Source organism: Heptranchias perlo, chromosome 7 (assembly GCF_035084215.1).
Source record: "Heptranchias perlo isolate sHepPer1 chromosome 7, sHepPer1.hap1, whole genome shotgun sequence".
Lineage (NCBI taxonomy): Eukaryota > Metazoa > Chordata > Chondrichthyes > Hexanchiformes > Hexanchidae > Heptranchias > Heptranchias perlo.
Genome location: NC_090331.1, coordinates 2,662,000 through 2,681,448, shown reverse-complemented (window position 1 = coordinate 2,681,448; position 19,449 = coordinate 2,662,000). Strand labels below are relative to the sequence as shown.

The 19,449-nt window shown below is 50.9% G+C and overlaps 1 protein-coding gene across 1 annotated transcript in view; it reads right to left on the bottom strand.

The window, feature by feature from the left end:
• LOC137323436 (SPRY domain-containing protein 3-like) overlaps positions 1–19,449 on the bottom strand; it is a 708,978-nt gene that overhangs the window by 91,852 nt on the left and 597,677 nt on the right. Inside the window, exon 8 of the mRNA XM_067986908.1 lies at positions 7,052–7,109. Within this exon, the coding sequence (XP_067843009.1) occupies positions 7,052–7,109 (58 nt within the window). The remainder of the gene's footprint in view (positions 1–7,051; positions 7,110–19,449) is intronic.

The following is a 19,449-nucleotide window of genomic DNA, read 5'->3' as shown; positions in this document are numbered from 1 at the left end:
GTGGACCATCCACAGGATGCACTGCAGCAACTCGCCAAGGCTTCTTCGACAGCACCTCCCAAACCCACGACCTCTACCACCTAGAAGGACAAGAGCAGCAGGCACATGGGAACACCACCACCTGCACGTTCCCCTCCAAGTCACACACCATCCCGACTTGGAAATATATCGCCGTTCCTTCATCGTCACCGGGTCAAAATCCTGGAACTCCCTTCCTAACAGCACTGTGGGAGAACCGTCACCACACGGACTGCAGCGGTTCAAGAAGGTGGCTCACCACCACCTTCTCAAGGGGCAATTAGGGATGGGCAATAAATGCCGGCCTCGCCAGCGACGCCCACATCCCGAGAATGAATTACAAAATACAGCCCAATGAATCTTTACCTATTCCCAATTTTTTTCCCTACGACTTCTGAAGCCACAGCTCCGGTTCAGGCAGAGAGCTGCAGGGAGCGTGGAATCCATATTACAAAATCACTGGATGCAAGGCAAGGGTTAGAAGGAAAGAAAGAGAGAATTCCATTTCTACAGCACCTTTCACCATCTCAGGACGTCCCAAAGCGCTTTACAGCCAATGAAGTACTTTTGAAATGTAATCACTCTTGTAATGTAGAAAATGCGGCAGCCAATTTGTGCACAGCAAGATCCCACAAACAGTAATGAGATAAATGACCAGATAATCTGTTTTTTCGTGATGTTGGTTGAGGATAAATATTGGCCCCAGGACACTCCCTCAGCGCTCCCTCAATACTGACCCTCCGACAGTGCAGCGCTCCCTCAGTACTGACCCTCTGACAGTGCAGCGCTCCCTCAGTACTGACCCTCCGACAGTGCAGCGCTCCCTCAGTACTGACCCTCCGACAGTGCAGCGCTCCCTCAGTACTGACCCTCCGACAGTGCAGCGCTCCCTCAGTACTGACCCTCCGACAGTGCAGCGCTCCCTCAGTACTGACCCTGCGACAGTGCAGTGCTCCCTCAGTACTGACCCTCCGACAGTGCAGCACTCCCTCAGTACTGACCCTCCGACAGTGCAGCGCTCCCTCAGTACTGACCCTCCGACAGTGCAGCGCTCCCTCAGTACTGACCCTCCGACAGTGCAGCGCTCCCTCAGTACTGACCCTCCGACAGTGCAGCGCTCCCTCAGTACTGACCCTCTGACAGTGCAACGCTCCCTCAGTACTGCAATGAATTTTCAGCCTTGATTTTGTGCTGAAGTCTCTGGAGAACAATGTGAATTTTCAAGGCCTTGACACTGACAGTGAGACTGAGCTGCACTGTGAACACTATGGGAACAGGATAACAAGGAGACTGGAGGTCCCTGCCCGAGTCTCCTCCAACCCTTAAATGTGAAGGGCCTTCGGATGTGTTGCTCTGTGAAAGATTGCACTATGTGTGTAAATGGTAGATATTGGAGGACCCACAGCTGGGGAGTGAGGGTTACACTCGAACATCTGCACAGCTTTAAAATAATCCAGGGAAAGGAATGGTGCTCAGCTCTCGGAGCCCACAGCCAACGCTGCCAGAAAATACACAACCAATATCTTCAAGGGCCATCGTCCTCCTCAACAAATCTTACTGCAGCACCATTGGAGGGCTCGAAACCAATCCTCTTCAATGGAAGACTGTTCCACCAATCGGTGAGGAAATCCAGCTTTCAAATCCCTCACTTTGCTTCTGGCTTTCAAGCCCACTCCTCCCACAGCCCGTGTACACACTCCCCCTCCGTGTACACACTCCCCCTCCGTGTACACACTCCCCCTCCGTGTACATACTCCCCCCCGTGTACACACTCCCCCCTCCGTGTACACACTCCCCCTCCGTGTACACACTCCCCCCTCCGTGTACACACTCCCCCCCGTGTACACACTCCCCCTCCGTGTACACACTCCCCCCTCCGTGTACACACTCCCCCTCCGTGTACACACTCCCCCCCGTGTACACACTCCCCCTCCGTGTACACACTCCCCCCTCCGTGTACACACTCCCCCTCCGTGTACACACTCCCCCCTCCGTGTACACACTCCCCCCTCCGTGTACACACTCCCCCCCGTGTACACACTCCCCCTCCGTGTACACACTCCCCCCTCCGTGTACACACTCCCCCTCCGTGTACACACTCCCCCCCGTGTACACACTCCCCCTCCGTGTACACACTCCCCCCTCCGTGTACACACTCCCCCTCCGTGTACACACTCCCCCCTCCGTGTACACACTCCCCCCTCCGTGTACACACTCCTCCCCGGTGTACTCTCTCCCCCCGTACACTCTCTCCCCCCGTACACTCTCTCCCCCCGTACACTCTCTCCCCGGTGTACTCTCTCCCCCGGTACACTCTCTCCCCCCGTACACTCTCTCCCCCCGTACACTCTCTCCCCGTACACTCTCTCCCCCCGTACACTCTCTCCCCCCGTACACTCTCCCCCCGTACACTCTCTCCCCCCGTACACTCTCTCCCCCCGTACACTCTCTCCCCCCGTACACTCTCTCCCCGTACACTCCCCCCGGTGTACTCTCTCCCCCCGTACACTCTCTCCCCCCGTACACTCTCTCCCCCCGTACACTCTCTCCCCGTACACTCTCTCCCCCCGTACACTCTCTCCCCCCGTACACTCTCCCCCCGTACACTCTCTCCCCCCGTACACTCTCTCCCCCCGTACACTCTCCCCCCCGTACACTCTCTCCCCCCGTACACTCTCTCCCCCCGTACACTCTCTCCCCCCGTACACTCTCTCCCCGTACACTCTCCCCCCGTACTCTCCCCCCCCGTACACTCTCTCCCCCCGTACACTCTCTCCCCCCGTACACTCTCTCCCCCCGTACACACTCTCCCCCCGTACACTCTCTCCCCCCGTACACTCTCTCCCCCCGTACACTCTCTCCCCCCGTACACTCTCTCCCCCCGTACACTCTCCCCCCGTACACTCTCTCCCCCCGTACACTCTCCCCCCGTACACTCTCCCCCCCCGTACACTCTCTCCCCCCGTACACACTCTCCCCCCGTACACTCTCCCCCCGTACACTCTCCCCCCCCGTACACTCTCTCCCCGTACACTCTCTCCCCCCGTACACTCTCTCCCCCCGTACACACTCTCCCCCCGTACACTCTCTCCCCCCGTACACTCTCCCCCCGTACACTCTCTCCCCCCGTACACACTCTCCCCCCGTACACTCTCTCCCCCCGTACACTCTCCCCCCGTACACTCTCTCCCCCCGTACACTCTCTCCCCCCGTACACTCTCTCCCCGTACACTCTCTCCCCCCCGTACACTCTCCCCCCCGTACACTCTCTCCCCCCGTACACTCTCTCCCCCCGTACACTCTCTCCCCCCGTACACTCTCCCCCCGTACACTCTCTCCCCCCCGTACACTCTCTCCCCCCGTACACTCTCTCCCCGTACACTCTCTCCCCCCGTACACTCTCTCCCCGTACACTCTCCCCCCCCGTACACTCTCTCCCCGTACACTCTCTCCCCCCGTACACTCTCTCCCCCCGTACACACTCTCCCCCCGTACACTCTCTCCCCCCGTACACTCTCCCCCCGTACACTCTCTCCCCCCGTACACACTCTCCCCCCGTACACTCTCTCCCCCCGTACACTCTCCCCCCGTACACTCTCTCCCCCCGTACACTCTCTCCCCCCGTACACTCTCTCCCCGTACACTCTCTCCCCCCCGTACACTCTCCCCCCCGTACACTCTCTCCCCCCGTACACTCTCTCCCCCCGTACACTCTCTCCCCCCGTACACTCTCCCCCCGTACACTCTCTCCCCGTACACTCTCTCCCCCCCGTACACTCTCTCCCCCCGTACACTCTCTCCCCCCGTACACTCTCTCCCCCCGTACACTCTCTCCCCCCGTACACTCTCTCCCCCCGTACACTCTCTCCCCGTACACTCTCCCCCCGTACACTCTCTCCCCGTACACTCTCTCCCCCCCGTACACTCTCTCCCCCCGTACACTCTCTCCCCCCGTACACTCTCTCCCCCCGTACACTCTCCCCCCGTACACTCTCTCCCCGTACACTCTCTCCCCCCCGTACACTCTCTCCCCCCGTACACTCTCTCCCCCCGTACACTCTCTCCCCCCGTACACTCTCTCCCCGTACACTCTCCCCCCGTACACTCTCTCCCCGTACACTCTCTCCCCCCCGTACACTCTCTCCCCCCGTACACTCTCTCCCCCCGTACACTCTCTCCCCGTACACTCTCCCCCCCGTACACTCTCCCCCCGGCGATGGAGCGTGTAGTTTACAATCCACCAATCAAGCCAGTCGAAACAAAAATCCAGTTGTCTGATTGGATAACCTAAATCTTCAAGAGGCCAGTGAAAGTGTCACAGGATGTTTAAGAACATAAGAAACAGGGACAGGAGTCGGCCATTCGGCCCCTCGATCCTGCTCTGCCATTCAATCAGATCATGGCTGATCTTCAACCTCAACTCCACTTTCCCGCCCGATCCCCATATCCCTTGATTCCCCGAGAGTCCAAAAATCTATTGATCTCAGTCTTGAATATATTCAATGACTCAGCATCCACAGCCCTCTGGGGGAGAGAATTCCAAAGATTCACAACCCTCTGAGTGAAGAAATTCCTCTTCATCTCAGTCTTGAATGGCCGACCCCTTATCCTGAGACCATGCCTCCTAGTTCTAGACTCTCCAGCCAGGGGAAACAGCCTCTCAGCATCTACCCTGTCAAGCCCCCTCAGAATCTTATATGTTTCAAGGAGATCACCTCTCATTCTTCTAAACTCCAGAGAGAATAGGCCCATTCTACTCAACCTCTCCTCATAGGACCAGGAATCAATCTAGTGAACCTTTGTTGCACCGCCTCTAAGGCAAGTATATCCTTCCTTAGATAAGGAGACCAAAACTGTACACAGTACTCCAGGTGAGGTCTCACTAAAGCCCTGTACAATTGTATTAAGACTTCCTTACTCTTGTACTCCAAACCCCTTGGAATAAAGGCCAACATACCATTTACTTTCCTAATTGCTTGCTGTACCTGCATGCTAACTTTTTGTGTTTCTTGTACGAGGATACCCAAATTCCTGAACACCAACATTTAATAGTTTCCCACCATTTACAAAGTATTCTGTTTTTCTATTCTTCCTACCAAAGTGAATAATCTCACATTTCCCCACATTATACTCCATCTGCCACCTTCTCACCCACTCACTTAACCTGTCTATATCCCTTTGCAGACTCTTTGTGTCCTCCTCACAGCTTACTTTCCCACCTGGCTTTGTATCGTCAGCAAACTTGGATACATTACACTCGGTCCCTTCATCTAAATCATTAATATAGATTGTAAATAGCTGAGGCCCAAGCACTGGTCCTTGCGGCACCCCACTAGTTACAGCCTGACAACCCGAGAATGACCCGTTTATCCCTACTCTCTGTTTTCTGTCCATTAATCAATCCTCTATCCATGCTAATATATTACCCCCAATCCCATGAGCCCTTATCTTGTGTAACAACCTTTTATGTGCCTTTTGAAAATCCAAATATACGACATCCACTGGTTCCCCTTTATCTACCCTGCTAGTTACATCTTCAAAAATCTCTAATGGATTTGTCAAACACGATTTCCCTTTCATAAAACCCATGTTGACTCTGTCTAATCATATTATGATTTTCTAAGTGCCCTGTTACCACTTCCTTAATAATGGATTCCAGCATTTTCCCGACCACTGAGGTCAGGCTAACTGGCCTATAATTCCCTGTTTTCTCTCTTCCTCCTTTCTTGAATAGCGGGGTTAATTTGCTACCTTCCAGTCCACTGGGACCGTTCCAGAATCTAGAGAATTTTGAAGATCACAACCAATGCATCCACTATCTCTGCAGCCACCTCTTTTAGAACCCTCAGATGTCGGTCATCAGGTCCAGGGGATTTATTGGTTTTCAGTCCCATTAGTTTCTCCAGTACTTTTTCTCTACTGATATTAATTACTTTAAGTTCCTCCCTCTCATTTACCCCTGGGTTCCCCACTATTTCTGGAATGCTTTTTGTGTCTTCTACTGTGAAGATCGATACAAAATATTTGCTTAATGTCTCTGTCATTTCCTTATTCCCCATTATAATTTCTCCCGTCTCAGCCTCTAAGGGACCAATGTTTACTTTTGCTACTCTCTTCCTTTTTACGTACTTGTCGAAGATCTTACAATCCGTTTTTATATTTCTTCCTAGTTTACTTTCATATTCTATTTTCTCCCTTTTTATCAATTTTTTGGTCGTCCTTTGCAGGTTTCTAAAACTCTCCCAATCCTCAGGCTTATTACTCTTCTTGGCAACATTATAAGCCTCTTCTTTTAATCTAATACTATCCTTAACTTCTTTAGTCAGCCACTGATGGATCACTTTTCCCGTGGAGATTTTATTTCTCAATGGAATGTATATTTGCTGAGAATATTGAAATATTTCTTTAAATGTTTGCCATTGCTTTTCAACTGTCAAACCCTTTAATTTAATTTCCCAATCTACCTTTGACAACTCACCCCTCATACCTATTTAATTGGCTTTATTTAAGTTTAAGACTCTAGATTCTGACTTATGTACGTCACTCTCAAGCTGAATTTGAAATTCTATCATATTATGCTCACTCTTCCCCAGAGGTTCTTTTACCGTGAGATTACTAATTAACCCGATCTCATTACATAATACAAGATCTAAAATAGCCTGTTCCCTGTTTGGTTCCATGACGAATTGCTCCAGGAAACCGTCTCGAATGCATTCCATGAACTCATCCTCCAAACTACCTTTGCCAATTTGATCTGCCCAGTCTATATGCAGATTAAAGGCCCCCATGATTACTGCATTTGGTTTGTTACGAGCTATTATTTCATGATTATTTCATGATTCAATATTTGAAGAAATGGAATCTCAGCGAGGCCTTACTGCCCATTGGAAAACGCCCGATTGGCACAGAGCCTGTCACAAACCCTCCCGTCACAAACACACACAGCACTGTGGGCTATTGGGATCACCAGCCCAAGGCAGAGAGATGGGACTGTGACCAACCAGCAAACCACCCAACAAATCTCTGGCCCTACCTGCGTGATAGGCCACCGACCCTCGGTTCCAGCCTGGATGCCTCTGTTTGGGATAATCCTGGAAAAAAAAAGAATGATCCCAAAAAGTGACTAGGGGACAATTGACAATCAAGAAATGGTTTCAGGTCCATTTGAAGACAATGTTGCACAACGATAAATGACAATGGATAACAACTTAGCAGGTACAGAGATTTAACGTAACAACCCAGAAGCTGCTGAATAAACAGGGACTCTGTACAGTTACACAGTGAGTGACCCTCACCCTGAATAAACAGGGACTCTGTACAGTTACACAGTGAGTGACCCTCACCCTGAATAAACAGTGACTCTGTACAGTTACACACTGAGTGACCCTCACCCTGAATAAACAGGGACTCTGTACAGTTACACAGTGAGTGACCCTTACCCTGAATAAACAGGGACTCTGTACAGTTACACACTGAGTGACCCTCACCCTGAATAAACAGTGACTCTGTACAGTTACACAGTGAGTGACCCTCACCCTGAATAAACAGTGACTCTGTACAGTTACACACTGAGTGACCCTCACCCTGAATAAACAGTGACTCTGTACAGTTACACAGTGAGTGACCCTTACCCTGAATAAACAGTGACTCTGTACAGTTACACAGTGAGTGACCCTTACCCTGAATAAACAGGGACTCTGTACAGTTACACAGTGAGTGACCCTCACCCTGAATAAACAGGGACTCTGTACAGTTACACACTGAGTGACCCTTACCCTGAATAAACAGTGACTCAGTACAGTTACACAGTGAGTGACCCTTACCCTGAATAAACAGTGACTCTGTACAGTTACAGTGAGTGACCCTCACCCTGAATAAACAGTGACTCTGTACAGTTACACAGTGAGTGACCCTCACCCTGAATAAACAGTGACTCTGTACAGTCACACAGTGAGTGACCCTTACCCTGAATAAACAGTGACTCTGTGCAGTTACACAGTGAGTGACCCTCACCCTGAATAAACAGGGACTCTGTACAGTTACACAGTGAGTGACCCTTACCCTGAATAAACAGGGACTCTGTACAGTTACACACTGAGTGACCCTTACCCTGAATAAACAGTGACTCAGTACAGTTACACAGTGAGTGACCCTTACCCTGAATAAACAGTGACTCTGTACAGTTACAGTGAGTGACCCTCACCCTGAATAAACAGTGACTCTGTACAGTTATGATGTGGAGATGCCGGTGATGGACTGGGGTTGACAATTGTAAACAATTTTACAACACCAAGTTATAGTCCAACAAATTTATTTTAAATTCCACAAGCTTTCGGAGGCTTCCTCCTTCCTCAGGTGAATAGTGTGGAAATGAAATTTTCGAATCCTTCGCATTTGAAAATCACAGAACAATGCCTGGTGATTACTGCCCGTTGCCAAGGCAATCACAGTGAGCAGACAGAGAGGTGTCACCGAAAAAGCCACCGAATATACAAACCCCCCAAAAAAAAAGAGAGAAGGAAGACAGTCAATGACCCGTTATATTAAAAACAGATAACATTTGTTCGCTGGTGGGGTTACGTGTAGCGTGACATGAACCCAAGATCCCGGTTGAGGCCGTCCTCATGGGTGCGGAACTTGGCTATCAATTTCTGCTCGACGATTTTGCGTTGTCGTGTGTCTCGAAGGCCGCCTTGGAGTACGCTTACCCGAAGGTCGGTGGCTGAATGTCCATGACTGCTGAAGTGTTCCCCGACTGGGAGGGAACCCTCCTGTCTGGCGATTGTTGCGCGGTGTCCGTTCATCCGTTGTCGCAGCGTCTGCATGGTCTCGCCAATGTACCATGCTCTGGGGCATCCTTTCCTGCAACGTATGAGGTAGACAACGTTGGCCGAGTCACAGGAGTATGAACCGTGCACCTGGTGGGTGGTGTCCTCTCGTGTGATGGTGGTATCTGTGTCGATGATCTGGCATGTCTTGCAGAGGTTGCCGTGGCAGGGTTGTGTGGTGTCGTGGACGCTGTTCTCCTGAAGGCTGGGTAATTTGCTGCGAACGATGGTCTGTTTGAGGTTGGGTGGCTGTTTAAAGGCGAGTAGTGGAGGTGTGGGGATGGCCTTAGCGAGGTGTTCGTCATCATTGATGACATGTTGAAGGCTGCGGAGAACATGGCGTAGTTTCTCCGCTCCGGGGAAGTACTGGACGACGAAGGGTACTCTGTTGGTTGCGTCCCGTGTTAGTCTTCTGAGGGGGTCTACGCGATTTTTCGCTGTGGCCCGTCGGAACTGTCGATCGATGAGTCGAGCGTCATATCCCGTTCTTACGAGGGCATCTTTCAGCGTCTGTAGGTGTCCATCGCGTTCCTCCTCGTCTGAGCAGACCCTGTGTATTCGCAGGGCCTGTCCATAGGGGATGGCCTCTTTGATGTGGTTAGGGTGGAAGCTGGAAAAGTGGAGCATCGTGAGGTTGTCCATGGGCTTGCGGTAGAGTGAGGTGCTGAGGTGCCCGTCTTTGATGGAGATTCGTGTGTCCAAGAAAGAAACTGATTCTGAGGAGTAGTCCATGGTGAGTTTGATGGTGGGATGGAACTTGTTGATGTTATCGTGTAGTCTCTTCAGTGATTCCTCACCGTGGGTCCATAGAAAGAAAATGTCGTCGATGTATCTGGTGTATAGTGTTGGTTGGAGGTCCTGTGCAGTGAAGAAGTCCTGCTCGAACTTGTGCATGAAAATGTTGGCGTATTGGGGTGCGAATTTGGTCCCCATGGCTGTTCCGTGTGTTTGGGTAAAGAACTGGTTATCGAAGGTGAAGACATTGTGATCCAGGATGAAGCGGATGAGTTGTAGGATGGCGTCCGGAGATTGGCTGTTGTTGGTGTTGAGTATTGATGCTGTCGCAGCGATGCCGTCATCGTGGGGGATACTGGTGTAGAGTGCCGAGACGTCCATCGTGGTGAGAAGTGTTCCTGGTTCAACTGGTCCGTGGGTACTGAGTTTTTGTAGGAAGTCTGTAGTGTCGCGACAGAAGCTGGGGGTTCCCTGTACGATGGGTTTCAGGATGCCCTCGACGTATCCAGAGAGGTTCTCACACAGGGTTCCGTTGCCTGATACGATAGGACGTCCGGGTGTGTTGGCTTTGTGTATCTTTGGGAGGCAGTAGAAGTCTCCCACGCGGGGAGTACGTGGGATGAGAGTGCGTAGGATGTTTTGAAGGTCTGGATCGAAGGTCTTGATCAGTTTGTTGAGCTGGTGGGTGTGTTCTTTGGTCGGATCTGCGGGTAACCGTCTGTAGTGTTCCTGGTTGTCCAGTTGTCGGTATGCTTCTTTGCAATAGTCCGTTCTGTTCTGTATGACGATGGCTCCTCCTTTATCCGCTGGTTTGATGACGATGTTGCGGTTGGTCTTGAGAGTGTTGATGGCGTTGCGTTGTGCTCGGGTGACATTCTGGACTGTCTTCTGAGTGCGGCTGATGAATCTGGCATTGACGCATTTCCTGACAGCTTGAGCATACATGTCAAGCTGAGGGCAGCGACCCTCTGGAGGAGTCCAGTGAGACTCTTTCCTCTTCGGTTGCTGTACCGCGGATCCCTCTGTCTGCTGTTCCGGATCGTTGATTGTCTCATTGGGTTCGCTGCTGAAATCTTGGGGTTTGTGGTAGAATTCCCGGAGCCTCATTCTCCTGATGAATTCCTCTGTGTCCGCCACGAGACTAGTGGGGTCCATTTTGGTGGTGGGTCAGAAATTGAGCCCTCGGCTGAGAACTTCGATTTCGTCTGGTTGAAGGGTGTGGTCGGACAAATTGACGATAGACTTCCCTGTGGTTGCAACCGTGGTACCGGGGGAAGCTTGGTCGATGCTGGTGGTGATGCCGAGTTTCTCAAGCTTCCTGCTCTTGGTTTTCATGTAGGCAGCGTAGTTCCGTTGCCTCGTCTGTTTGGCGGTGTCTCGTAGCTGGTCTGCTGTGTCCTGAGTACAGGTTGAGAGTATGGACTCTATCTTGGTTTCGAGGTTGCGGCGTCTGCTGTAGAGTTGGTGTATGAGATGGTTGCGGAGTGTGCGAGACGGGACGCAACCAACAGAGTACCCTTCGTCGTCCAGTACTTCCCCGGGGCGGAGAAACTACGCCATGTTCTCCGCAGCCTTCAACATGTCATCAATGATGACGAACACCTCGCTAAGGCCATCCCCACACCTCCACTACTCGCCTTTAAACAGCCACTCAACCTCAAACAAATATTCGTTCGCAGCAAATTACCCAGCCTTCAGGAGAACAGCGTCCACGACACCACACAACCCTGCCACGGAAACCTCTGCAAGACATGCCAGATCATCGACACAGATACCACCATCACACGAGAGGACACCACCCACCAGGTACACGGTTCATACTCCTGTGACTCGGCCAACGTTGTCTACCTCATACGTTGCAGGAAAGGATGCCCCAGAGCATGGTACATTGGCGAGACCATGCAGACACTGCGACAACGGATGAACGGAAACCGCGCAACAATCGCCAAACAGGAGGGTTCCCTCCCAGTCGGGGAACACTTCAGCAGTCAGGGACATTCATCCACCGATCTTCGGGTAAGCGTACTCCAAGGCGGCCTTCGAGACACACGACAACGCAAAATCGTCGAGCAGAAATTGAAAGCCAAGTTCCACACCCATGAGGACGGCCTCAACCGGGATCTTGGATTCATGTCACGCTACACGTTACCCCACCAGCGAACAAATGTTATCTGTTTTTAATATAACGGGTCATTGACTGTCTTCCTTCTCTCTCTCATTTTTTTTGGGGGGTTTGTATATTCGGTGGCCTTTTGGGTGACACCTTTCTGTCTGCTCACTGTGATTGCCTTGGCAACAGGTAGTAATCACCAGGCATTGTTCTGTGATTTTCAAATGCGAAGGATTCGAAAATTTCATTTCCACCACCTGAGGAAGGAGGAAGCCTCCGAAAGCTTGTGGAATTTAAAATAAATTTGTTGGACTATAACTTGGTGTTGTAAAATTGTTCACAATCTGTACAGTTATACAGTGAGTGACCCTTACCCTGAATAAACAGTGACTCTGTACAGTTATACAGTGAGTGACCCTCACCCTGAATAAACAGTGACTCTGTACAGTTACACAGTGAGTGACCCTCACCCTGAATAAACAGTGACTCTGTACAGTTACACAGTGAGTGACCCTTACCCTGAATAAACAGGGACTCTGTACAGTCACACAGTGAGTGACCCTTACCCTGAATAAACAGTGACTCTGTGCAGTTACACAGTGAGTGACCCTTACCCTGAATAAACAGGGACTCTGTACAGTTACACACTGAGTGACCCTCACCCTGAATAAACAGTGACTCTGTACAGTTACACAGTGAGTGACCCTCACCCTGAATAAACAGTGACTCTGTACAGTTACACAGTGAGTGACCCTTACCCTGAATAAACAGGGACTCTGTGCAGTTACACACTGAGTGACCCTCACCCTGAATAAACAGTGACTCTGTACAGTTACACAGTGAGTGACCCTTACCCTGAATAAACAGGGACTCTGTACAGTTACACAGTGAGTGACCCTCACCCTGAATAAACAGTGACTCTGTACAGTTACACAGTGAGTGACCCTTACCCTGAATAAACAGGGACTCTGTACAGTTACACAGTGAGTGACCCTCACCCTGAATAAACAGGGACTCTGTACAGTTACACACTGAGTGACCCTTAGCTGAAAAAACAGTGACTCTGTACAGTTACACAGTGAGTGACCCTTACCCTGAATAAACAGGGACTCTGTACAGTTACACAGTGAGTGACCCTTACCCTGAAAAAAGTGACTCTGTACAGTTACACAATGAGTGACCCTCACCCTGAATAAACAGTGACTCTGTACAGTTACACAGTGAGTGACCCTTACCGTGAATAAACAGTGACTCTGTACAGTTACACACTGAGTGACCCTTACCCTGAATAAACAGGGACTCTGTACAGTTACACAGTGAGTGACCCTCACCCTGAATAAACAGTGACTCTGTACAGTTACACAGTGAGTGACTCTTACCCCGAATAAAGAGTGACTCTGTACAGTTACACAGTGAGTGACCCTTACCCTGAAAAAAGTGACTCTGTACAGTTACACACTGAGTGACCCTTACCCTGAATAAACAGGGACTCTGTACAGTTACACAGTGAGTGACCCTCACCCTGAATAAACAGTGACTCTGTACAGTTACACAGTGAGTGACCCTCACCCTGAATAAACAGTGACTCTGTACAGTTACACAGTGAGTGACCCTTACCCTGAATATACAGGGACTCTGTACAGTTACATAGTGAGTGACCCTTACCCTGAATAAACAGGGACTCTGTACAGTTACACAGTGAGTGACCCTCACCCTGAATAAACAGGGACTCTGTACAGTTACACAGTGAGTGACCCTCACCCTGAATAAACAGGGACTCTGTACAGTTACACAGTGAGTGACCCTTACCCTGAATATACAGTGACTCTGTACAGTTACACAGTGAGTGACCCTCACCCTGAATAAACAGGGACTCTGTACAGTTACATAATGAGTGACCCTTACCCTGAATAAACAGTGACTCTGTACAGTTACACAGTGAGTGACCCTCACCCTGAATAAACAGTGACTCTGTACAGTTACACAGTGAGTGACCCTTACCCTGAATAAACAGTGACTCTGTACAGTTACACAGTGAGTGACCCTTTCCCTGAATAAACAGTGACTCTGCACATTTATACAGTGTGTGACCCTTACCCTGAATAAACAGGGACTCAGTACAGTTGCACAGTGAGTGACCCTCACCCTGAATAAACAGTGACTCTGTACAGTTACACAGTGAGTGACCCTTACCCTGAATAAACAGTGACTCTGTACAGTTACACAGTGAGTGACCCTTACCCTGAATAAACAGTGACTCTGCACATTTATACAGTGTGTGACCCTTACCCTGAATAAACAGTGACTCAGTACAGTTGCACAGTGAGTGACCCTCACCCTGAATAAACAGGGACTCTGTACAGTTACACAGTGAGTGACCCTCACCCTGAATAAACAGTGACTCTGGACAGTTACACAGTGAGTGACCCTCACCCTGAATAAACAGTGTCTCTGGACAGTGACACAGTGAGTGACCCTCACCCTGAATAAACAGGGACTCTGTACAGTTACATAGTGAGTGACCCTTACCCTGAATAAACAGGGACTCTGTACAGTTACACAGTGAGTGACCCTTACCCTGAATATACAGTGACTCTGTACAGTTACACAGTGAGTGACCCTCACCCTGAATAAACAGGGACTCTGTACAGTTACATAGTGAGTGACCCTTACCCTGAATAAACAGTGACTCTGTACAGTTACACAGTGAGTGACCCTTACCCTGAATAAACAGTGACTCTGTACAGTTACACAGTGAGTGACCCTCACCCTGAATAAACAGGGACTCTGTACAGTTACACAGTGAGTGACCCTTACCCTGAATAAACAGTGACTCTGTACAGTTACACAGTGAGTGACCCTCACCCTGAATAAACAGTGTCTCTGTACAGTTACACAGTGAGTGACCCTTACCCTGCTGAATATGAAGTTGATTAAACAGTGGTTGATGACGATACAATTAAGGACCCTGGGGAAACGTACGAAATATGTTAATAACCACAATGATTACATGTTGTATTTCTCGAGTGCTTTTAACACTGTAAAACATTCCAAAATGATTCACAGAGTTGTAATCGGACAGAATGCGAGGGAGACCGAGGGAGAGATCGGCAAATGGAAATGGTCGGACGGAGATCGCGCGGCAGACAGAGGGAGTGACAGAAAAATAGAGATGAGAGGACAGAGATCATGGGGCAGTAAAACAGGTAGGTTGATAATCAGCTGTACAGGTCTTTTGTTCCGTGGATAGAGTGGAGAAGCTGGGGTTGTTCTCCTTGACAGGCTGTTCCAGTACAGCTACAACACTGGCATCTACCCGACAATGTGGAAAATTGCCCAGGTATGTCCTGTTCTCAAAAAGCAGGACAAATCCAATCCGGCCAATTACCGCCCCATCAGTCTACTCTCAATCATCAGCAAAGTGATGGAAGGTGTCGTCGACAGTGCTATCAAGCAGCACTTACTCACCAATAACCTGCTCACCGATGCTCAGTTTGGGTTCCGCCAGGACCACTCGGCTCCAGACCTCATTACAGCCTTGGTCCAAACATGGACAAAAGAGCTGAATTCCAGAGGTGAGGTGAGAGTGACTGCCCTTGACATCAAGGTAGCATTTGAGCGAGTGTGGCATCAAGGAGCCCGAGTAAAATTGAAGTCAATGGGAATCAGGGGGAAAACTCTCCAGTGGCTGGAGTCATACCTTGCACAAAGGAAGATGGTAGTGGTTGTTGGAGGCCAATCATCTCAGCCCCAGGACATTGCTGCAGGAGTTCCTCAGGGCAGTGTCCTAGGCCCAACTATCTTCAGCTGCTTCATCAATGACCTTCCCTCCATCATAAGTTCAGAAATGGGGATGTTCGCTGATGATTGCACAGTGTTCAGTTCCATTCGCAACCCCTCAGATAATGAAGCAGTCTGTGCCCGCATGCAGCAAGACCTGGACAACATCCAGGCTTGGGCTAATAAGTGGCAAGTAACATTCACGCCAGACAAGTGCCAGGCAATGACCATCTCCAACAATAGAGAGTCTAACCATCTCCCCTTGACATTCAACGGCATTACCATCACCGAATCCCCCACCATCAACTTCCTGGGGTCACCACTAACCAGAAAGTTAACTGGACCAGCCACATAAATACTGTGTCTGGAGGAGCAGGTCAGAGGCTGGGTATTCTGCGGCGAGTGACTCACCTCCTGACTCCCCAAAGCCTTTCCACCATCTATAAGGCACAAGTCAGGAGTGTGATGGAATACTCTCCACTTGCCTGGATGAGTGCAGCTCCAACAACACTCAAGAAGCTCAACACCATCCAAGATAAAGCAGCCCACTTGATTGGCACCCCATCCACCACCCTAAACATTCATTCCCTTCACCACCGGCGCACTGTGGCTGCAGTGTGTCCCATCCACAGGATGCACTGCAGCAACTCGCCAAGGCTTCTTCGACGGCACCTCCCAAACCCGCGATCTCTACCACCTAGAAGGACAAGAGCAGCAGGCACATGGGAACAACACCACCTGCACGTTCCCCTCCAAGTCACACACCAGCCCGGCTTGGAAATATATCGCCGTTCCTTCATCGTCGCTGGGTCAAAATCCTGGAACTCCCTTCCTAACAGCACTGTGGGAGAACCTTCACCACACGGACTGCAGCGGTTCAAGAAGGCGGCTCACCACCACCTTCTCAAGGGCAATTAGGGATGGGCAATAAATGCCGGCCTCGCCAGCGACGCCCACATCCCATGAACGAATAAAAAAAAAGAGAAGGTTGAGAGGAGATTTGATCGAGGTGTTCAAAATCATGAAGCATCTCGACAAAGTGGATAGAGAGAAACTGTTCCCATTGGCGGAAGGGTCAGGACCAGAGGACATAGATTTAAGGTGATTGGCAAAAGAACCAAAGGTGACATGAGGAAAAACTTTTTTACACAGTGAGTGGTTAGGATCTGGAATGCACTGCCCGAGGGGGTGGTGGAGGCAGATTCAATCATGGCCTTCAAAAGGGAACTGGATAAGTACTTGAAAGGAAAAAATTTGCAGGGCTACAGGGAAAGGGCGGGGGAGTGGGACTCGCTGGATTGCTTGTGCATAGAGCCAGCACGGACTCGATGGGCCGAATGGCCTCCTTCCGTGCTGTAACCTTTCTCTGATTCGATGATTCTTAGACCCAGCATGAGTACACACGAAGAAAGTTAGACAGTCAGAGAGAGACAGTGACAGACTGTAGACACAGGCAGATAGACAGACTGATACTCAGATAGATCAAGGGACAGATGGAGGGAAAGAGGAAGAGACACACAGAGAGATAGAGAGAGAAAGAGAGGGAGTTCGACAGAGAAAAAGTGAGACAGACAGAGGGATGGAGAGAAAAAAAAGAGAGCGAGAGAGGTCGAAACTGACAGAAGTCAAGAGAATGAATGTGCAAATGTGAAAGTGATTTTGTCCGCTGTCAGTCAGCCTGACCGTCAGCTGTGCGGGTCAGCTGAAGACAGAAGGGAGAGGTGGAGGATCCTCAGTCCCACGCCAGCTCCCTGGACATGTCTCAGTGTTCCAAACTGCGCACCAGCAATTCCAGTCGTACGCTTATTGTTATCTTCTTATGCTATAAATGAGAAAGGAGGAAGGAGGAAGTCTCCGAAAGCTTGTGAATTGAAAATAAAATTGCTGGACTATAACTTGGTGTTGTAAAATTGTTTACAATATGCTATAAATGCCAGGGAGCTTCACGGCCGCTTGCGAATAGCAATACAGCATTCTAAACACAGGCCGCTCCACCACTGACAATGGACACACACGCCAACCCCCGAAAGGGCAAAGACAACACCAACAGCTCCAGGGGGGAACACCACCTCACAGTGCTCGCACGATCTTTAATCCATTTGCTCAGACGTTCATCGTATTATTTTCTTCCTCTCACCAATTCCCACGTGACAGTCACGGCCCATTGGGTCTCACTCTCTCGCCTTTGATTCAGAAGGTCGTGGGGTCGAGCCCCACTCCAGAAACCGGAGCTCCAAATCCAGGCAGATACTCCCAGTGCAGTACTGAGGGAGCGCTGCACTGTCGGAGGGTCAGTACTGAGGGAGCGCTGCACTGTCGGAGGGTCAGTACTGAGGGAGCGCTGCACTGTCGGAGGATCAGTACTGAGGGAGCGCTGCACTGTCGGAGGGTCAGTACTGAGGGAGCGCTGCACTGTCGGAGGGTCAGTACTGAGGGAGCGCTGCACTGTCGGAGGGTCAGTACTGAGGGAGCGCTGCACTGTCGGAGGATCAGTACTGAGGGAGCGCTGCACTGTCGGAGGGTCAGTACTGAGGGAGCGCTGCACTGTCGGAGGGTCAGTACTGAGGGAGCGCTGCACTGTCGGAGGGTCAGTACTGAGGGAGCGCTGCACTGTCGGAGGGTCAGTACTGAGGGAGCGCTGCACTGTCGGAGGGTCAGTACTGAGGGAGCACTGCACTGTCGGAGGGTCAGTACTGAGGGAGCGCTGCACTGTCAGAGGATCAGTACTGAGGGAGCACTGCACTGTCAGAGGATCAGTACTGAGGGAGCACTGCACTGTCGGAGGATCAGTACTGAGGGAGCGCTGCACTGTCGGAGGGTCAGTACTGAGGGAGCGCTGCACTGTCGGAGGGTCAGTACTGAGGGAGCGCTGCACCGTCGGAGGGTCAGTACTGAGGGAGCGCTGCACTGTCGGAGGGTCAGTACTGAGGGAGCGCTGCACTGTCGGAGGGTCAGTACTGAGGGAGCACTGCACTGTCGGAGGGTCAGTACTGAGGGAGCGCTGCACTGTCAGAGGATCAGTACTGAGGGAGCACTGCACTGTCAGAGGATCAGTACTGAGGGAGCACTGCACTGTCGGAGGATCAGTACTGAGGGAGCACTGCACTGTCGGAGGATCAGTACTGAGGGAGCGCTGCACTGTCGGAGGGTCAGTACTGAGGGAGCGCTGCACTGTCGGAGGGTCAGTACTGAGGGAGCGCTGCACCGTCGGAGGGTCAGTACTGAGGGAGCGCTGCACTGTCGGAGGGTCAGTACTGAGGGAGCACTGCACTGTCGGAGGGTCAGTACTGAGGGAGCGCTGCACTGTCAGAGGATCAGTACTGAGGGAGAGCCGCACTGTCGGAGGGTCAGTACTGAGGGAGTGCTGCACTGTCGGAGGGTCAGTACTGAGGGAGCGCTGCACTGTCGTAGGATCAGTACTGAGGGAGCGCTGCACTGTCGGAGGGTCAGTACTGAGGGAGCGCTCACTGTCGGAGGGTCAGTACTGAGGGAGTGCTGCACTGTCGGAGGGTCAGTACTGAGGGAGCGCTGCACTGTCGGAGGGTCAGTACTGAGGGAGCGCTGCACTGTCGGAGGGTCAGTACTGAGGGAGCGCTGCACCGTCGGAGGGACCGTCTTTCGTATGAGACGTTAAACCAATGCCCCATCTGCCCTCTCAGGTGGACAAGAAAGTTCCCACGGTGCCATTTCTAATTAGAGTAGGGGAGTTCTATGTAAACACATAAGAAATAGGAGCAGGAGTAGGCCATTCGGCCCCTCGAGCCTGCTCCACCATTCAATAAGATCATGGCTGATCTTCGACCTCAACTCCATTTTCCCGCCCGATCCCCATATCCCTTGATTCCTCTAGAGTCCAAAAATCTATTGATCTCAGCCTTGAATATACTCAATGACTCAGCATCCACAGCCCTCTGGGGTAGAGGATTCCAAAGATTCATAACCCTCTGAGTGAAGAAATTCCTCTTCATCTCAGTCCTA